This window comes from Pteropus vampyrus, unplaced genomic scaffold (assembly GCF_000151845.1).
Source record: "Pteropus vampyrus isolate Shadow unplaced genomic scaffold, Pvam_2.0 Scaffold77, whole genome shotgun sequence".
Classification (NCBI taxonomy): domain Eukaryota; kingdom Metazoa; phylum Chordata; class Mammalia; order Chiroptera; family Pteropodidae; genus Pteropus; species Pteropus vampyrus.
In genome coordinates, this window is record NW_011888858.1 from 4,238,513 (window position 1) to 4,259,255 (window position 20,743).

Genomic DNA, 20,743 nt, shown 5'->3' on the forward strand with positions numbered 1-20,743 from the left:
TTCTGCATCTGTAAAATGAAATGTTTGGACTAAGGACCATTTCTAGCTCAGATTCTGAGATTCTACTGTCATGGAATTAGAATTTTTTCTCTTTAATTTCTAAATTTTTTAAAGTACACTTAATATATACTTAAACATACTTTAAATATAAGGATATTTAAAAATACTCTAAAATATACTCTAAAACTAGTAGAATTATCTTGAAACCTAGACATGTAATTGCACATATATTTCCTTAGTGTGATTTAAATAAAAACAAAACCCCTTTAATTATCCAGTTTTTCTTCAGGTTTACTCCTTTTCCTAATTATAATGAAAAATGTAAAGATTATTAAAAATCAGGAAGTAGTACTATCAAGTGAAATAGAAAATAAACCATATATAATCACCAAGAAGCAAAGGTTATTTAATATTTTGGTGCAGTTATATCTAGTCCTTATTAATTTTTTTCTAGAAATCTTTAGTGTAAAATAGTAATATATGTAGAAATTTTGGAAAACGTGAAAATATAAAAAATGAAATGTCACTCATAATCTTCTTGCCTAGGGTTAACCACTGTTGATATTTTGATGGATTAACTTTTTCTTTTTTTCTCTATATATGGGTTCTTAAAAAGTATGAAATATTAGGCTCTATTAGATTTCATAGAACAGAACCACTTAGGCAGCCTTGAGCAGTGGAAGTTCATGGAGATTGCATGGAGATTAAGGAAGATGGGAAACTTTGCTATTGTATGGCTTGCCTTCAAGAAGACTGGAATATTATTGTTTTGGATATAGTGCATTTCTGGTGATGAAATTATTGTCATTTTTCTCAGCAGCATGTGTCCTTTGCTTCCTGGTCTAGTGGTCTGTCATAGTGACTTGCCTACTTTTAGTTCCACCTTCCGCTGGAACTGGCAATCACCTTTTCTCTTTAGCTTATAGTTTCTGCTTACTCTTGGCTTAAGCTTATTCTTGTCTTCTACTTATTTATGGCTTCACTATATCTTGGTTACAGTTTAAGCTTCATGCTACCAACTATTGTCTCTTATTTTCAGATACCTGAAGAAAGAAGATCACATTGAGTTAGTTAATGTCCAAGTTGGGTAGAGCTGTTGGACCTTGCTATCCCATATGCTGCTAAACCAGCCCAGGGATTAGCTGTTCTTAAAGCAGATGCCCATTTATGGTCTAATTTGCCAGAGCAAAGGGAGCTGCTAGTCAAGCACTCAGAGTAACTACTATTCTGTAGTACACATGGTTTTGAGCTCTGTAGTATCCTTTCAAATTGATGTATTATGATTAATATAACCGTAGGGTATTTCTATTGTTTTAAAACTACCACTGTTAAAAATAGCACTACAACTCAGAAGCAAGGGAAATAATCACATAACCACACAAGGTGAAACAAATTCTTGCAGTTTTGTATCTAAAAGGCAAAATTTACCATGAGTTCAAAATACATTTTAATTTTAAATAACAATGCATTAGTGAATTCTAAGAGATATTACATTAATATGAGGTGATACAAGGAACATAGAAGAATTAAAAATGGAAGTAAAAAGGCCGGGATTATATGCACTTGAACTATAGAAAAAGTTGAAATGCATGCAGGAAAACTATTGATTAGTAAACTCAAAACTTCCTGTTTACTTAGAATAAAATACCTAGGTAATTCCAAATAAAAGATTCAAATAGAAAAAAATATATGATGTATATTACAAAATACTTCTATTATCAACTACTTACCACACATCTACTGAAAAATAGATCCTATTTTAAGAAACAATAAATGAAATGTCTTTAATACTCCCTTACGAAAATAACACTGCAGAATATTTGATTGGTCATTAATATATCTGTGCCACTGTTATATATTTCTAAGTAGACTTACGGGGTTAAAGGGTATTAATTTTTTTTTAAGACTTTATGTACTATCAAATTGTACTTTTGAAGACTATCATTTGGAAGATTTTTTCTTTACAGTTGATATTATGGCATATGTACCGTTTTGCATTTTCTTTTTACTTAATATATGTACTTTCCATGTTACTAGTTTGAAAACTTCAGTTTTAATAGTTGTCTTATCTGTTATACAGAAATAGTATAATTTACTTAACATTCATATAATGTAATTTTGTTTATTTTTCTATAGTTTCAGGGAACTTGTTGACACACGTTTTTACCCACATTTCAGATTGCTTTTTAGGCTAGATTCCTAAAAGAGAAATTATTGTGACAAAGGTATAAATATTTTTAATGCCAAATTGATTTTTGGAATTGTTATAATAATTTATAATTTCACTGACAGTGCATGATATTTTCCATTTTAAGACCTTAACAACATATTTTTTTTTTTTATTTTTACTTGTCTTTGTAGATAACCAAAATAAGATGCCACCAACCTTGAATCATACCTTTTAAAATTAAGTGCTACTTCTAGTCTTTTGGATTATTAATGTTAGGTTGTTAGGTTAGAAGGGAGTTCAGTTTCTTACCCATTGTTCTTCTTTCAAGCATCTCAAATCATCATTTTATAAGATGAAATTTGGCCTTTCCAATTCTGTTCAAGGCCAATTGTACTTCAACTTTAAATAAAGTAAATTATTTTTACCATATTTAAAAACTTTAAACTTGAAGGAGTATAATGGATAAAAGGAGTAATTTATAATGCTGTTAAGCTGAAACATGTATCTATTTTCATTGCTAACAAAGCTCACCTCCTGCCAAAACTTTAAAGTACACACACCCTTTACCCCAAACAGAACTATAGTATCAAAACTAAGTAACTTATGTCACATCAAAACCATTAAAGGTAATATTTTGCAGTTAATATTAACAAACATGAAGTGTGGCTTTTCTTATCTATTTAATGAAATAAGATGGTCTTGGTAAAACTATCTGACAGTATTACTTTGGTTGGTCTAGAATTACAAAAAGGCTTGAGCAGAAATGAAAGGCATAGAAAAGGAGATATTTGCTGTAGCCTATGCCAAATAAGACATTCTCAAGCTCTGCTAGGAGAAAGCATTCCATACAAATGGGAACTTGCAGAAAAGAACTATTTTCAACTATTGTTGAGAGTGGTCTCATCAGTAAAGAAATGTATATTAAAGCGTGGACTGTAGTAGTTCACATCATGCATGGGAGGTGAGATAAAGATAGTGACTGTAGAGAACTCTTTCAAAACATTGGATGAGGAAGGAAAAGAATTGAATGCCATCATATATTTGAAGGAAAAGAATATAGGTATTCAGATTCTCAGGTTTGGTGGGCTTATGCAGGGTTGTTGGCTATGCATAAGGAGCTGGAAGAGAGACGTACAGTAGATGGCAGAGGAGACTGAAGGAGATGCAACTAAAAGTAAATGGTTAGCTTTGGGAAGCATGCTTCCATTGAGAAAGATGGTAAAGATACTCATGACATAGGTATATCTAAAAATGAAAGGGAGAGAAGACAAAACAGTTTATGTTTAATGATCTTTCTCCGGTTGGAGTTAATACTATGGTTATCTGCGAAAAATGTGGGTTCTAAGGATAAGGTTGAACACAGGAGCAACAACTATGGAGTATGGAAAAGGGAGCTGATTGAGAATGAATAAAGATTATTATAACATAACTGAAGTTAGATAATATATTTATAATAGTTCTATGATTTTTCTACTGTAGCTCCATGCAGTGGGAATTGAAATGAAGAAAGTAAACATTTCAATTGAATTGGATTGACGAGAGACACTATAGATGTGCAGAAAATAAAGGGTGTTTGTGGTCAGGACAATTGACTGTAGTTCTGACAAATAAGGAAGTGGAGTCATAGGGAGCTGATAACCGAGTGGAAAAGCAAGGAGAAATGGTAAGCAGTAAGTTACAACCAGAGTGAAAAAACAAATTTGATAAGGGTGGGTGAAATGAAATGATTGATGGTAGTGGTAAGAGGTGAATTTTATAGTTCAGAATTTCAGAGGTGATACAGTTCCAAGTGATGAAAATATCCAGACTATTTTACAGTGAATGGATTGCTGAATTAAACAGAGGTGAATTTTCTCAGAATTGATGAGGTCAGGTAACCAGTTAGGTTCTGGGGCTGAATATTGAACTAACTGGGATGAAGATGAGTCATGGTAGAGGAAAAACTGTGACATAGATGGCTGTGTCTTTAGAGAGTATCAGGGTGTGCAGAAAAGAGTTAACAAAGCATGCTTGAGACTGCTATCCTTAGAAAGGCTTGCTTGCAGTGTTGACTCTTGGCTGGTATCCGGGAATTTGGAATTTGGGACAGTTCCCAGTATTCCCAGAAGTGATAAGAATGGCTCACTGTGCCTAAACTGTACAAACAATGGTCAATACTGAACACCTGCTTTCCTTATGGGAGTCTGGAATTTTAGTACATGTTAAGGTAGAGGGTGCCCACGTGACCAAAGTCTTGGGCACTGAGTAATGAACTTTTCTGTGCTTTCCTGAGGTAAGCAACACTATCTGTGTTGTCAGAACTAGTCACTGAGGGAATTAAGCACATCCTGTATGTCTTACTGAGAAGAAACTCTTGCAAGCTTGCTCCTGGTTTCCTCTGGACTTTGTGCCATGTGCCTTTTCCCTTTGCTGCTTTTGCTTTGTATCCTTTTGCTGTAATATATTTAGCTGTGAGTACAACTATGTGCTGAATTCTGCAAGTCCTAGTGAATCATTGACCTGAGGTTGGTTTTGTGAACCTCCAACACAGAGGGTGAGATCTGAAAATGACAATGTGGTATAACTGGAAGTCATGGGTGTTAGAAGAAGAGAAAACAATGGTGTGGAGATTTGCAGTGAGAATTTAGTGAACTTAGACATTTTTTTACTGGTTAGGAAATTGATTAATTTATTCAGTAAATATTTACTGAGTATCAGGCATTGGGCCACACATTTATGTAAATCTTTATACCCCACATGTTTGGAGTATAAAGATTTACGATTCATAGGCTTGTTAAAATAACTAGGTAGAATATAATATCATAAAGACTATGCAAGAGAGAATGTAGTAAAATATTATGGAAACACAGGAGATGGAGTCTGGAAGAGGGACTCTAAGGAATGAGCTGTAGCTAGGGATTTTTAGAGAAAGAGTATAATATCAACAGGATTTTTGGTTAAAATGAAGAAAAAAAATTTTTTAAAGAGATATAAGGTGGTATCTAGGTATTAGATCAACAGATTAAAGGATCCAAAGTTTAATATTAAAAGGAGTACGGAAGGGGAAGGATCAGGAAAAGGAGATTCTGAATTGGATGAAGATGAGAGTTCAGGATAAAAGATTGGGGTGGCTTACATTTTGAGAGTTTTGACTATAGGTTGCAGGAATGAGGTGACAGTGATACAGGAGTAGGTAGGATATGAATAAAATAAGCCTATTTCAAGGTGCCATTTAGATTTAAGTGTAAAGGTACAGTCCCTCTGCAGAGCTAATTTACCAGGTATATGATACAAACTTTCAAAATTACTTCAAATTATATAAAAGAAAACATTTGTCTTGTACATGCTTTCTTTAATGTTTTTAAAGTTATATAAACCTTCTGTTGTAGGACCTTGTGATCATGAAATGTCACATAGAAGGTACTCGAACTTTGTGATTTAAATGACTTCTGAAAATACTGATAGACTTGTAAACTTGTAAGAGGGAAGAGTAAAATAGGTTGTTTTAACTTTCCATTAGTTGGAAGAACCTTAGTAATTCTGACAATGACAAAATTGGACATTGTGTTGTTTTCCATTAAATTAATACTTGGCTCATAAAGTCATCCCCAAAGAAAACATTCTCACTCTCTTATTATATGAAAGTTTTGATTCAGCTGCTAAAATTCCTTGTTACATTGCATAAATTGCTAATTATATTTTTGTTTCTCAGACTTCCATTGTTATTCTGCATATGAAGTTGCACTCTAGTTGTTGATCTTTGATTAAGTTAAATGGTCTATTTTTTTCCCCAATAATGACATATAATACATTTCTCTTTTTTTAAAATAGATTTGGACTGAGCAACAAATTTGAATCAGAATTTCCTTCTTCATTAACTGGAAAAGTGAGTGTCTATTAATTATTTAGGTACTATGTATAAGCCTCAAAACTTAAGTCTTTTCCCAACAAATTAGAAAAATATTAATGCTAATGGCACATGTTTATTGACATTAATATTGCAGTGTTGTAATTTCTTAAATTTTTTCTTTAGGTAGCTCCTGAAGAATTTAAAGCCAGCATCAACAGAGTTAACAGTTGTCTTAAGAAGAACCTTCCTGTTAATGTACGTTGGCTTCTTTGTGGCTGCCTTTGTTGCTGCTGCACATTAGGTTGCAGTATGTGGCCAGTTATTTGCCTCAGTAAAAGAGTAAGTTGAATTATATATTTTAATTTAAATTTAGAGATAGACAAGCAAGTCTTGCATTTACCTAGTTTTTATATTTTGTATTGAATGAGTCACACTGTCTGAATACTATACAAAAATAATCTGATCCAGTAGGTGAGTGATTAAATAAATTATGGTATTCCACATGCTGGAATAGTTATATTAAATAGCCATTTAAAAATATAATTGTAATTTTTATATCATAGGAAATTACAATAGAGTACAGCATTCTCTACATATACACATTGATGGTGGCATAGTATAGTGATTGGGTTGTACCACTTATCTTTATAACCCTAGGCATGTTTCCTAACCTCTTTAAACTCTTGTTGACATATTTGTGAAATGGCAATGGCAATATTCACCTATGTACTTTAATTCGATTATAAGGATAAAATCAAAAAGTGTTTATAAAGCTCCTAATTAGCTCAAAGTAAGTTTTTAATAAATATTGATTAATAGCATTATTACTAATACATAAGGTAGTACCATTAGAAGAAATAAAATGGCTACAACACATTTCTAATTGGTAAGATTGTGGGGAATTCTGTTTTTCTTTTTTCTTTTTTTGTATTTTACATGTTTCCTGTGATGAGTACATAGTGACTCTGTAATCAGAAAAAAATGATCTAAAGCATTGTAATTTTGAGTGCTTAAATAAAAAAATTCTCAAGATTTTGGTAGAGATATGGCAAATTAGTATAAATTGATGAATGTATTACATTTTTGTTAATGTTTTTAAAATTATGGTAATTATATATAAGCGAAATACTGTTAAATTGAAATTGAATGAATGGTTTTGTGTGGCTACATTTCTTTTTGTCATCAAATAATGAAAGGAAATATAGAAAAGCAATTACTATTTGTCCTTTGATTTCTGTTATAAAATAAGAGGTATATCTCTACTGAAATAATTTGTAACTAGAACATTTTATTGATAGGAAAGAGGTAATGCCTTTGTAATAGAATTACTTTTGTAATATTTACTGTAATATTTGTAACATTTACTTTTCTCCAAAAATATTTTTTTCCTTCATAGTTCTCATCAGATCATTTTCAGCCCACAGAATTTTTTTATTTTTAAATTACTATCTGTTCCTGGACCCATAGTTGAATTTGTAGCTCTTGTACTTTAGATCCCCTCACTCCTTACTACTTTTTGGGTGTTTCCATTGTTTAAATGATTGCTTATTCTCACTTTGTTGGTAATTTATTGATATTTAATCCAAGGAATTATAAAATTTTATTATTCTAGGAGTTTTCTATTATTATTCTGTTCTTTGCGATATAGTTTTTCATTGTTGAGGTTTTGAGATCCTTTGTTTTTTACTTTTTAAATGAGTAAACAAGATATTACAATGTGTATATAGAGTAGGATTTAGAAAACAAAGTAAACTTATTCTCCACACATTTTTAGTAACTTAAGATCATTTTTCAAATACTTTCATTAATTTTTTTTAATTTGAGACATAAAGTAGATTTATTCTTTTAGCCTTTTCCCTTCTGTAGTTTCAAATAGTACATTTTATTTAACATTGCAGTATTCGGTTTAAGGTCTCTCTTTGTTGGGGAGTGTGCGCAAGTGTATGTATGACGAGATGGAATGGTTTATGATATATTTAATTTTATATGAGTGTAATGAGTGTAAACAAATATAATTACTGCCTTTAAAAAAAGCTGTGCATTTGCCTATCTTGGATGTAAACTATTATATAATAATGGAGAGAGTGACACTTCATGCATGTGTGAAGGGTATTAGAGGTCCTGAAAAGAGGTGTTTTGTAAGATGGGGGCAAGATAATTTGTAGCAGGAATTTTTAACCTTTTATTTGTCATGGACCCCTTTGGTAGGCTGGGGAAGCCTATGAACCATTTCTTGGAATAACGTTTTATTTGTATTTTAAAAGATTTAATGTATAAAATTTTAAATATATAAAATACTAGATTATAAAGGAAATCAATTATAAAAAATAGTTATCAAAATAGTAAAATCCCTCAAATACATGACATAAATATTTCTTTATTAATGCATATGAAATAAAACAGAAAAACAATAGAGAAAATCAGGACTAAAGCAAGGAGTTCACCCTCGTCACTCCTATTCAACATTTTACTGGAAGTCCTATTCAGTGAAAAAAGAAAAAAAATAAAAGATATGCATATTAGAAACCAAGAAATAAAACTGCCTCTCTTCTCAGACAACGTAGTTGTTTACATAGACAATCCCATGGAATCTACAGAAATATTCCTGAGATTTAATAAGTGAGTTTGAATAATTGGAAATCAAAATTTTAAAATACCGTTAATAAATACTAAGGAATACATACATATAAAGCTAACAAAATACATGCATGATCTGTATGCTGTGCAAAAACTACAAAACACTGATAAAAAAATCAGAGAAGACAAACAGAGGTATGGTGTAAAAATACCTTTTTATGTGTTAAGTTTTATTTTATGTCCTTGAATAAAGTATATCTTGGTAATAATGTCTTTAAGATTTTTATTTATATTTTAGCAACTTTATTGAGATGTAATTGACATCCAGTAAATTGCACATATTTAAAGTGTATTATTTGATGAGTTTTGTCACATATAACGCATAAATACGTCAACATAGTGAACATGTTCATCACACCCAAAAGTTTCCTTGTGTCCCTTTGTAATTCCTTCACCCCTTCCAGGCAACTGCTCATCTACTTTCCGGCACTGTAGGTTAGTTTGCATTTTCTGGAGTTTTGTATAAATGGAATCATATAGTATGTATTCTTTTTTGTGTTCTTTTACTCATAATTATTTTGAGGTTCATCTGTGTTGTCCGATCAATAGTTCATTTGCTTTTAATGATGAATGTGTTCTATTGTATAGAAATATAACATTTATTTATACATTCAACTGTTGATAGACATTTGTATTGTTTCCAGTTTTGGTCTGTATAAATAAAGTTGCAATGAATATTCTTGTTCAAGTCTAGTTATAGACGTATACTCTCTTTTGATTAAAAATTTCTAAGAATGCAGTGGCTTGATCATATGGTACACATATGTTTAACTTTTTTTAAAAGATGATACTATTTTACATTCCCAACAGCAGTGTATAATAGAGAGATTGTTCTGCCTTCTACATCCTTGTCAACATTTAGTATGGTTAGTCTTTCTTGTTTTAGTCATTCTGATATGTATGTAATATTATCATTATGGCTTTAGTTTGCATTTGCCTAATAACTAATGACATCGAGCATCTTTTCTTGCTTATTTGCCATTTGTGTATCTTTGGTGAAGTGTCTTTTCTAACTATTACCTGCTTTTTTATTCAGTTGTTTTCTTATTGAGTTTTGAGAATACTCTATATAGTCTGGATAAGTATATGCTTTGCAGAGATTTCTCCCAATCAGTAATTTGTCTTTTCATCCCCTAACAGTCTTTTTAAGAGCAGAAGTTTTTAAATTTAATAAAGTCCAACTTTTCCATTTGTTCTTTTATGGATTATGCTGTTAGTGTTATACCTAGTAACTCTAGGCTTAGGAAACCTACGTACAAAGATGTTTTTCTGTGTTTCTTCACTGAATTGCCTTTGTACCTTTGTTGGAAATCAGTTGTCAGTAAATGTGTACATCTGTTTCTTGGCTCTGTTCTGTTCCATTGATCTGTTAGTGTATCTTGATGCCAATACCACACTGTCTTGAATATTATAGCATTATAATTATCTTAAAATTTAGTAGTGTTCTCCAATATTGTACTTATTTTTCAAAGTTGTTTTGCTTTTCTAGGTTATTTGTATACTATGTGAATTTTAGAATTAGCTTGTCAGTTTCTATTTTTAAAAAATATCCTGTTGAGATTTTAGTTTGGATGGCATTGGTCTATGGATTAATTTGGGGAAATTGGCTTAAAAATACTTAATCTTCTGACTCATGAAACAGTCTCTCTCCATTTTCTTGTCTTTAAAATTTTTTCTGAGCAACATTTGTATTTTTTAGTATACATGTCTTACATATACATATCTTTCGTTAGATTTATCCATGTGTTCTTTTTATGCTATTTTAAATGGTATATACTTTTACATTTTCAATTATTTTTTACTTGTTAGAATATAGCTTTGCTCAGCCCACCTATTAGTTTCATTAACTTTTTTTTGTAGAGTATTAAAATTCTTCATAGACATTCATATTGTCTGAAGTGAAGACATTATTATTTCTTTTGTTTTAATCTGCATGCTTTCTTTTGCTTTTTTGTGCTTTACTGCACTGACTAGGATCTGCAGACAGCATTAATTAGAGGTAGTGAGAACAGATATCCTTGTCTTGCTCCTGATCTTAGGGGGGATGCATTCACACTTTCATCATTCTGTATCATGTTAATTGTAGGGATTTTTTATATGTTCTTTATCAGCTTGAAGTTTTATTCTACTAGTTTGTGGAGTTTTTTTAATCAGTAAAAGATACTGGATTTTGTCAAATGCCTTTTCTGCTTCGGCATTGGTTGTCTGGTTTTTCTTTTTAGTTAGAGATATGTCGAATTACATTATTGAATTTTTGGTTGTTAAACCAACTTTGCATTCCAGGGATGACCCCACTAGATCTTGTCTATTTTTATTTTTATACTTTTGTTGAATTTTGATAAACTGAGTTTGTTTAGAGTTTTACATCTGTTCATTTTTCTGTAGCCTTTTCTTGTAATGCTTGATTTTGGTATCAGGGTAATGATAGCTTCATAAAATGAATTGGGAAGTATTTGCTCCTGTTCAGTTTTTCAGAAGAGTTTGTGTAGAATACGTATTATTTCTTCCTTAAATTTTGGAAAACTTCACCAGTGAAGCCATCTAGGCCTGGGTTTCTTTGTTGAAAGTTTTTAAACTACAAATTCAATTTCTTTAATAGATATGGGACTTTATAGGTTATTGGTTTTACCTTGGTTGAACTTCATAGTTTGTGTTTTTCAAGGAATTTGTCCATTGTATCTAAGTTGTTGAATTATATCATACAGTTCATAATCACTGATTATTCTTTTACTATTTGTAAAACCTCTAGTGATATCACCTCTTTCATTCCTGATATTTTTATCTTTTGTTTTTCTCTCTCTTTTTCTAACCAGTCTGGCTAGAGATTTATCAATTTTATTAACTTTCTCAAAGACCAGCTTTTGGTTTCATTGACTTTTTCCCCCCTTCCTTTCTTCCTTCTTTTTTTCCCTTCCTTCCTTTTCCTCCCTCCCTCCCTCCCTTCCTTCCTTCCTTCCTTCCTTCCTTGTTTTAGTCTACTTTTACTATTTTACTATTTCCTTTCCTCTTACTTGGGTTTAATTTTCTCTTCTTTTTCATTTCTTAAGGTAGAAACGCGAGACCTTCTCGTGTTTAGTGTTATAAATTTCCTTTCTGAGTACTACTTTAGTTTTATTGCCCAAATTTTGATACCTTGTGTTTTCATTTTATTTCAGTTCATTTTACTTTTATATTTCTTTTTCGATTTCTTCTGTGACTAATGCATTATTTAGAAGTATTTTATTTAGCTTCCAAATCTAGGAGGATTTTATAGAGATCTTTCTGTTACTGATTTTTAATTTAATTTCATTGTGGTTAGATATACTTTGCATGTTTTGACTCCTTTTAAATTTATTAAGACTTGTTTTATTATCCAAAATATGAACTGTCTTGAGAGATGATCCTCATGTATTTGTAAAGAATGTGTATTTATCTGTCATTGGGTGTGGAGTGTTTTATAAATGTCAATTAGGTCAACTTGCTTGATAATGTTCAAATCTTATATATTCTTACTGATTTTATGTCACTGGTTCTATCAGTTATCAAGAGAAGAGTATTAAAGTCTATTATTGTAATTGTGGGTTTGTCTATTCTTCATTCCATCCTTTTAACTTATTTATGCCTTTTATCTAAAGTTCGTTTCTTATAGGCAGTGTTGGATCTTGCCTTTTTATTCAGTCTGAAAATCTTTGCCTTTTAATTAGAGATTTTGGACCATTTACATTTATTATGATTATTGATATGGTTAAATTTAAGTCTTTCATTTTGCTATTTGTTTTTTCCCCCATCAATTCTATTTTCATTTTTCCTCATTTTTCTGCGTTTTTGTTTTTAAAAATAATTTATTGAGGTGAAATTCACATAGCAGAAACTTAACTCTTATAATGTGAACAGTTTGTTGGCATTTAGTACATTCACAGTGTTTTGCAACTTTCACTTCTCTCTAGTTCTAAAGCATTTCCATCACTCCAAAGTAATACCCCTTACCCATTAAGTGGTGTTTCTTCATTACTGTCTCCTTCCAGCCCCTGGCAACCACCAATCTGTGTTCTGTCTCTATGGATTTATCTATTTTGGTTATTTCATATAAATTGTATAACCTTTTTTGTCTGGCTTTCACTTAGCATAATTTTTTGAGGTTCATCCATGTTGTAGCAGGCATCGATACTTCATTATTATTTATGGCTGAATAATCTGTATGTATATAAAATTTATCCATATATCCATTGAAGGACATTGAGAGTGTTTCCACTCAAAAGGTGACTACTGCTGCTATGAAAATGGATATTCCTGTATTTGATATTTGTTTTCAGTTCTTTTGGGTATATACCTAGGACTATGTGGTTATAAGATATTTCCATATTTAACTTTTGTGGAACCAGAGCAGTATTTAGTCTAGGGCTAGTTATTCCTCACTAGGGAGGCAAGACCCTCCAGGATACTGTCTTTGGTGGCTTGTGAATTAGGTTGTTTTCTAGTCTTGCTGTTAGACGGAGGTGCTTTGCCAGGTCTTTGTGAGTTTTGGGCACCATTACCTCTAATTCTTTTAGTAGTTCTTAGTTCCACTTCTGGTAGTTTCCTTCGTTACAAGTGCAGCGTAGTACTCACTCAAATATGCAGTAGGAACTATATTCAGACCTTTGAGTTCATTCTCTGTTTTGCACTTTACTTTCTGGTAATCTGTTCTATGATTTCTAGCTGCTCTGGTCTACCCAGACATTCATCTCTGTCTCCTAGACTCAGGGAGTCCCTGGGCTTTGTCTGGGTTCTCCTTCCATTCACCGTGATCTGGAAGCTCTCTTACATCAGTAAGTTTGGGAATCATAAGGCCCGTCTCATTTGTTTCTCGTCTGTCAGAAGTCATTGTCTTTCGTTTCCCTTTATGTTGTCTTGAAAACAGTTTTATATGTTTTTGTCTGTCCGTCTGTCTCTTTTTTTGTTTGTTTTTTTTTTGCATTTCAGCTCAGAGGTAAACCTGGCACCTATTGCTTCATCTTTGCTTAAAATGAAAGTCTGAATGTCCTCTTTTTTTAGAAGTGTTCTCGACGTAAGTAACATGTTAGGTTTTGGGGATAGAAAGATGTATATTAATCTGTTACTCTAAGAGCATATAGTCTGTTTGGAGAATTGGCTAGTTGAGTGCAGAAGTGTTTGTAAGTGCTTGTCATATTTTTCATGGAATAGCTTTCATATCTAAAAACAATGAATATGTGTCTTTATGGTCTAGAAATATGAAGTGGCCACCTACAATCACAAAATATATTTAGAGTCTTATATCTCAAATACCCATTTGAATTTTTTATTTTATTACATATTTGTTTTAATGGAAACTTGAAAATCAGTAAAGTTGATACTTTTGGAAGATAAGCATATTTGTCTTATGAAATGCTTGTTTAGCTGCCATTTCTTTATGCTGCTAGTGTGCCGTTTGCTGGAAGTTATTTATTGATTCAATTAATATTTCTGAAGCCGCACTGTGGACTTGGTACTCTTTTAAATGCCATTTAGAGGTTATGTGGTTCCTCTTGTGGACATAAGAGATAGATAAAAAGCAATGAGATAATTAGAAATAGTGATAAATGCTTGGAAAACAATAAAACAGGAAACTCTAGAGGAGTGAAAAAAAATGGCGTAGATGATAGAGGTTCTGTTCATCTCTCTGGCCACCAAATCAAAGTTGTGACGGAGACAAGGAGCAAGCAGCAAGGAAAATTCGCCTGGGATCTAGATGAACAAGCCATACAACTAGGGAGAAATCCAAAAAACATCCTGCAATGGCAGAAGGTAGGACAGGGCGAGGACGCAGGGCTGCCTGATCTCAAGCAGCTGAGTGAGATGGAAGCTGCAGCAGCAGCAGACGCCTCTTTAAGGGGCCGCGTCCGGGAATGGATTTTCGTGGTAACACTTGCTCGCTCTGAGCATCAGTGCCTATTCAGCTGCATGCAGGGGGCACCAGGGACTTACAGGGAGACAGTGTTAGAATAAGTCTCCCCCATCCCAGTGTGCGGACTCAGAGCCGCCATAGCCCAGACTTCATCAAACTGGATAACAGAAGTCGCTTTGCCCAGAGAAGTCCCTGAAACTTCACTTTCCCCAACTCACGGCCCCACCCAAGCCATATCCAGGTATATCCTCAGTGAGTCAGGTGCTCCTTACTGAGCAGCACCTAGACTCATACTGGAGGCAGCTGGCCTTAGTCTCTGGTGCGGCCTTTTGAGGCAACTATAAGCACATCATCTGTGGATTGCTAACTGAATCTTAACAGGTGGCCCCGGAGAGGCAGAGCCTTGGGCTAAATTTGGCCGGCAGCTGAACCCCTCTCAGGACTGTGCCACTGGACACCTACTTCACAAATCCACACTAATAAGACTGGGAGACTTAGGAGTTTTGCTTAGTACATAGAAACAGACACAGAAAGGCAGCCAAAATGTTAAGACAAAGAAACAGAAACCAAAAGACACTCAATTAGATAGGCAAGAAAAAAGATACCAAGACCATAATAATAATTTAAGGAGCTTATGGGATACTATAAAAGACAAAGAAATGGGAAAGCCAAAGACACTCAATTAGATTGGCAAGAAAAAAGATACCAAGACCATAATAATAATTTAAGGAGCTTATGAGATACTATTACAGGTAAAAATATCCATGTCATAGGGGTACCTGAAGAAAAACAAGATGTTGAAGAACTATTTGAAGAAATAATGGTGGAAAACTTCCCTAACCTGGTGAAAGAAATAGACATAAAACCCCAGGAAGCTGAGAGAGTCCCCAAAACCAGGAACCCAAAGAGGCCCACACCAAGGCACATAATAATTAAAATGCTAAAGTTTAAATACAAAGAGAATCTTAAAAGCAGCAAGAGAAAAGCAATTAGTTACCTATAAGAGAGCACCCATAAGACTGGCAGCTGATTTCTCAAAAGAAACTATGCAGGACAGAAGGGCTTGGCACAAAATATTCGATTTGATGAAGACCCAGGATCTATAACCAAGAATACTTCAAAGCTATCATTTAGAGTTGAAGGACAGGTAAAGAGCTTCCCAGACAAATAAGCTAAAGGAATTTATCACTACCAAGCCAGTATTACAGGAAATGTTGGAGAGACTTCTTTAAGAAGAAAAACGTATCAAAAACATGAAGAAAGAATGGTAACAACTACCTTCCTATTGACAAATACCTCAAATGGAAAAGAATTAAGTGCTCCAAATAAAAGATAGAGTGAATGAAGGGATAAGAAAACAAGACCTTTACATGCTGCTTACAAGAGACTCACTTCAGATTAAAAGATACAGACTAAAAGGAAGGGGATGAAAAAACATATTGCTTTGATAGACCTAGAAGGTATTTAAGTCAGAGAAAGATAAACACGATCCGATTTCACTTATACGTGGAATCTAAGGAATAAAAAGAACAGCCCAATCAAAAACAGTCTCAAATATAGTGGACAATTTGGTGATGGACGGGAGGTGGTTGGGGGACTGGGAAAATGGGGTTAAGGGTTAAAGAAGTACAAATTAGTAGCTGATGGATGGTCACTGGGGTGGGGACCATGGCATAGGGAAGCAATTACTATTAATATGTTTGCTAGGTGGAGGGTCAGGGGAGGGAGGGAGCAATTGGGGGTATCATTTTATGAACTATATAGATGTCTAACCAATGTACTGTATACTTGAAACTAATTTAAATAAATAAATAAATAAAACAAGAAACTGTAGTCTTTTAGTAAGTTATTGTAAGAGCCTGAGGAGCTTACAAGTGAATAAAATGCTTCAGCTTCATTAAATAGATTTTATGATATTTAACTTTGTTCATACTTCGTGTCTTGATTGTACCTTAATTATAGTATTCTAGTTTAGAAAATTGATGTGCAAGTAAGTGAAAACTCTATGACTTATTTGTATGTGCTTTCAGCCTGGCTCACTTTTTGAGGAAACAAATTTTATAATTTTACTGTATGTTGTAGTGTTTTGTTTTGTTTTGGGTTGTTTTCTATCCTGAAGTGACTATTAGTTTCAGTCTTCTGAGATTTTGCATATATGTATCATATTCTAACATTAGTGACTTTATAGACTTTGTTTATGTGTGCTCTCATCCATTATCCCTTCTGACTGAAGAACCCTAAATTTTAGATTTTTTATATACCAACCTCTTAATCTTATTAGTTGTTTTACCTCCTTTTTTAGTGCTTTAATCTTATATATGATGACCAGAATTGTGTGGCTTTCCATATAGAGTGCTCTCTATATGGATTTGCTATAAATGCTATATATTTCCATTCCCTTTATACTCTTATTTTTATCTGGTCCTATATCAGGGACTCATTTACTTAGGTAAAGGAAATAGGCTGCAGTATGTGGTAGTTGCACTTTGGTGTAAAGAACTGATTTGGAAAGTAGCACGTTTAGTGACTGATGAATTCACTCTCCAAACCTCAGTTTTTACCTCTCTAAAATGGGGTTAATCTCTTTCTTGCAGTGTTGTTTTAAGAATTAGAGCAAGTGTATGTAGAGTACTTAGTACAGTATTTTCCTATAGTAGGTTCTTAGTTAATAGCAGTTACTATTATTATCATTTTAGTATTATCTATCTGTATCTATCTGTCTTGCTAAGTACTCTGTCCCCAGTGCCTCTCACAGTGTTCACAGCTACTTTGCATTCAATAAATATTTGTTGAATGAATGTATTCTTTGGCTTTTACAGTCTTTGAATAGTAAGTTCATAACATTTCATAAGATACGGCCCTTACTATTCAAAACATGATTCCTTGAAACTTGTGTATTTCCTCTTACAAGAGACTGAGAATGCCATATTGTGAGTCAATGCAGTGTAGGAGGGACTGAGACTCTCAGTGAAGGTAGAGTTGGATTTTCTATATCTAACCCTGGGTGTTCAGTTTGTGGTTTCTTGCCCCTTCCTCAGTATCTCCCATGTTATAAAATGCAGGGTAAAGAATTGATTTAACCTCCTTGAAATCTCATTTCAATTGCTCTGTAAAAGGGATCTCATGTAAAAGTTTTCTCATACCCAGAGAAATATATTTATTGCTATTTTGTTTTAAAGAATACTTACAACTGACTCTTTTATAACTAAATAAATTAGTAATTAGTGTGAATGACACTGACAGTATGTTTTTAATTGGAATAAAAAATCTTACTAAATGCTCATCATAAAAGAGGATACTCAAAGTGTAAACTTTGAGCCTTAAGTGTGAACAGGTGGCACTGGGTCTTTAAAGATGTATTAGACTCCTTTGAAAATCTGATTTGCAGAGAGCTAGCTGAAATTCAATTCTCTCTGAATATTTGGAACATAGTATTCCTGTGGTTTGTAAGAAAGATTTGCCTATTTTCTTCAGTGTCCAGTCTACTGTTAACCCATCCAATGAGTTATTAATTTCAGATACTACATTTTTCATTTCTAGAATATCCACTTGATATTTTTATAGTCTATTGCTCTTCTGAAATTCTTTTCACTGATTTTTTTCTATCTTTCCCCTCCATTTTATTGAACATATTAATTATAATTAATGTCCTTTCAGCTAACACCTATATATCTGTGGTTTTGTTTCTGTGTTTTGTTTTTTTTTTTTCCTTTTCACTTGGTCACATTTTCCTGCCCTCTAAATTTTTTTATTTTGTACTAGATATCACACACAAAATGAGATAGAAGCTCCAGATGAAATATACCACAATCTTGGGTCCTATCTAATAGGCAGGTAGTGTGAGGGGAATGGTTACTTTGGTGTAACAAGAGATTGAGCTGGATTAGGTTGGGATGCAGATTTACTAAGATTCAGTCTACCTCTGGTCTTTTGTCTTCTCTGCCTTAAAATTTGTACCCTTAGCATATTTTGAGTTTGGCTTTTTAGCCTTCCATCTCATGCAGGTTCAAGTTCCTTGAAGGGGAGACCAGTCTTGTGTTTTCTTCAGATCCTCCTCCTCCTAGCAGAATTTTGTCTCCTAAGCACTGGTAGTCTGAATAATTTTTCTCTGCCTTTCTGGCTTGGTCCTCACCCTTCTGTGTTGTTCCAGAACTCCGTAATGTCTCTAGGGAAAACTGGCTTTGCATTTTAGGGCACAACTAGTTTCTAGTCCACTGAACCAGCCTGCACAGCCTGCAGAAATTCTATTGATTTCCTTTTTCCCCAGTAGAGTCCACTGGTTGTGCAAGGTCTGATCCTCAGTCCACCTCTAGAATCAGCAAAGAAAGTGGCCAGTAATCATCAAATAATTTAGGAAGGGCTCTTATCTGGATTTTATTTCGTCTAGTCCTTGCTTCCAGAGTTTTCTGATGTTTTTAAAATAACGTAATTTTTTTTCTTCAAATTATCTATTTGTTTGTGGTGATCAGAATGTTGGCTTGACACTAGCTACTACATCCTACCCAGAAATGGAAGTCTCTAGTTACCTTACTTTATGTAAAGAATCATGCTGTTTTTTGTATCTTTGGAGGAAAAGAATGATGTGATTGTTTTTATCTTGTTTTTTAATGTTTGAAATTTCAATGCGAAATTGTATTGTCAGCTTTTATAAAGACATTGTATTCATTTTATGTTTGTGCCTCGATGGAAGGATTTATAAATTGATGTCACTTAATTAAGATGCAAGTAAACATAGCTTACTTGCTGATCGAAGTGGAAAGAGCATTGCATTTAAAGTTTGGAGATCTGGGTTTGAATCCTATCATAACCCTGACTGGTTGTGTGACTTCGGACAAACCATTTAACTTATGGAAGCCTGTGTGCTTTATCTATAAAATAGCAATACATCTCAAGTCATGTGTTATTGTACAAGGCAAGGTGTAAACAAAATACATTTTGGATAAATCTTATTGAGACTGTAGAATAAGGTAGAATGGATATTTCCAGGCCTCAGAACCACAGAATATTAGAGCTGGAAAAATTGAGTTTTAGAGTAAATTTTGTTTTTCAAATATTAGAGTAAATTTGGTTGCTCAGGTCCTACAGCATGGTGGCTTAAGATACCTTTCATGTTATAGACATGTCATTCAACAAGTTACAGATTTTATACAAATTCATAGCTCTGTAGTTTAATGGAATGAACATTATGTTGAAAGCTGTGCAATCCTGGTTTCAAATACTAGCCCTGCCATTTCCTAGTATAGCTTTAAGTTTCTTAACCACTCTAAGCTATGGTTTTCATATATAAAATGAAAGTAATACCAGCTGCCTTATAGGTTTATTGTAAAGATTAAATAAAGTAACAAAGTGAAGACACCTAGCATGGGGTCAGACCAAAAGTGAGGATCAGCAGATAGCTAGCTATTCCTTACCCCTTTTTGTTTCTCCAGTTGTCCATTATAATCAATCAGTAGGTGATTTCCCCCTACCCTTCCCTGTCCTAACCAGTGATTATTCTTCTTTGTGTAATTATGTTTTTTAAAAAATCCCTGATATTGTAATACTTTGGATTTTATTAGCTGAGTGAAATTCATTTGTCTTATGAACAGTTTTTCTGATTTTTTTGTTGTCAGTTGAACTCAGTTTGTTTTTTGAGATGTTACCAGTATTTTCTGAAATTGTATCAGATTAGTGGATAAGCCCCTTAAAATTATGTACAACATTTTATATATTTGTGCATATGTGCCTTTCTCATCATTCATAAAGTACTCAGAGTAACAAAGTGAAGAACCACTACTGTAGGTCGTAAACTCTTTATGAAATTGTATTTAAGCACACTTTATTTAAGATTAGTACCTATAAGTAAATCATGGCTCTGTACTAAGAGAATTTTTTGATACACAAAATGTTTGCAGTTTTTTAGCTTATCTTCATCTAAAACTTACTTTTGATAAACAGTATTTGAAGGTTCTAATGATAACTTTGGTGGATGTTTTAGTTTATTAATGGTGGATGTTTTTGTTTATGTTGCTTAAAGTTATCCTTCGCAGGAAAATTTTAAAAGGAGCTTTTAAGTATGTGGAAATTTGTTTAGGAGAATTTAATCATATTCTAGTTTATCTTTTTGATGAATCCAAATTTTTTATGTATCATAATACTGAGATATGCCATTTAATTTTCTGCAAATTGCTGCAGCATAAGAGTCCAGAACAGAGGTGAATCAAGTAATTTTCTCTTGTTAAAATTATTTAAAATTTTACGTGGG

General features: G+C 33.1%; 1 protein-coding gene across 3 annotated transcripts in view; it reads left to right on the forward strand.

The window, feature by feature from the left end:
• CHIC2 (cysteine rich hydrophobic domain 2) overlaps window positions 1-20,743 on the forward strand; it is a 40,890-nt gene that overhangs the window by 10,127 nt on the left and 10,020 nt on the right. For 2 of the 3 annotated variants that reach the window (XM_011362633.2, XM_011362634.2), the window contains 2 exons: window positions 5,981-6,035; window positions 6,183-6,338. In XM_011362633.2, the coding sequence (XP_011360935.1) occupies window positions 5,981-6,035; window positions 6,183-6,338 (211 nt within the window). The remainder of the gene's footprint in view (window positions 1-5,980; window positions 6,036-6,182; window positions 6,339-20,743) is intronic. The other variant, XM_011362635.2, reaches the window with a different exon arrangement.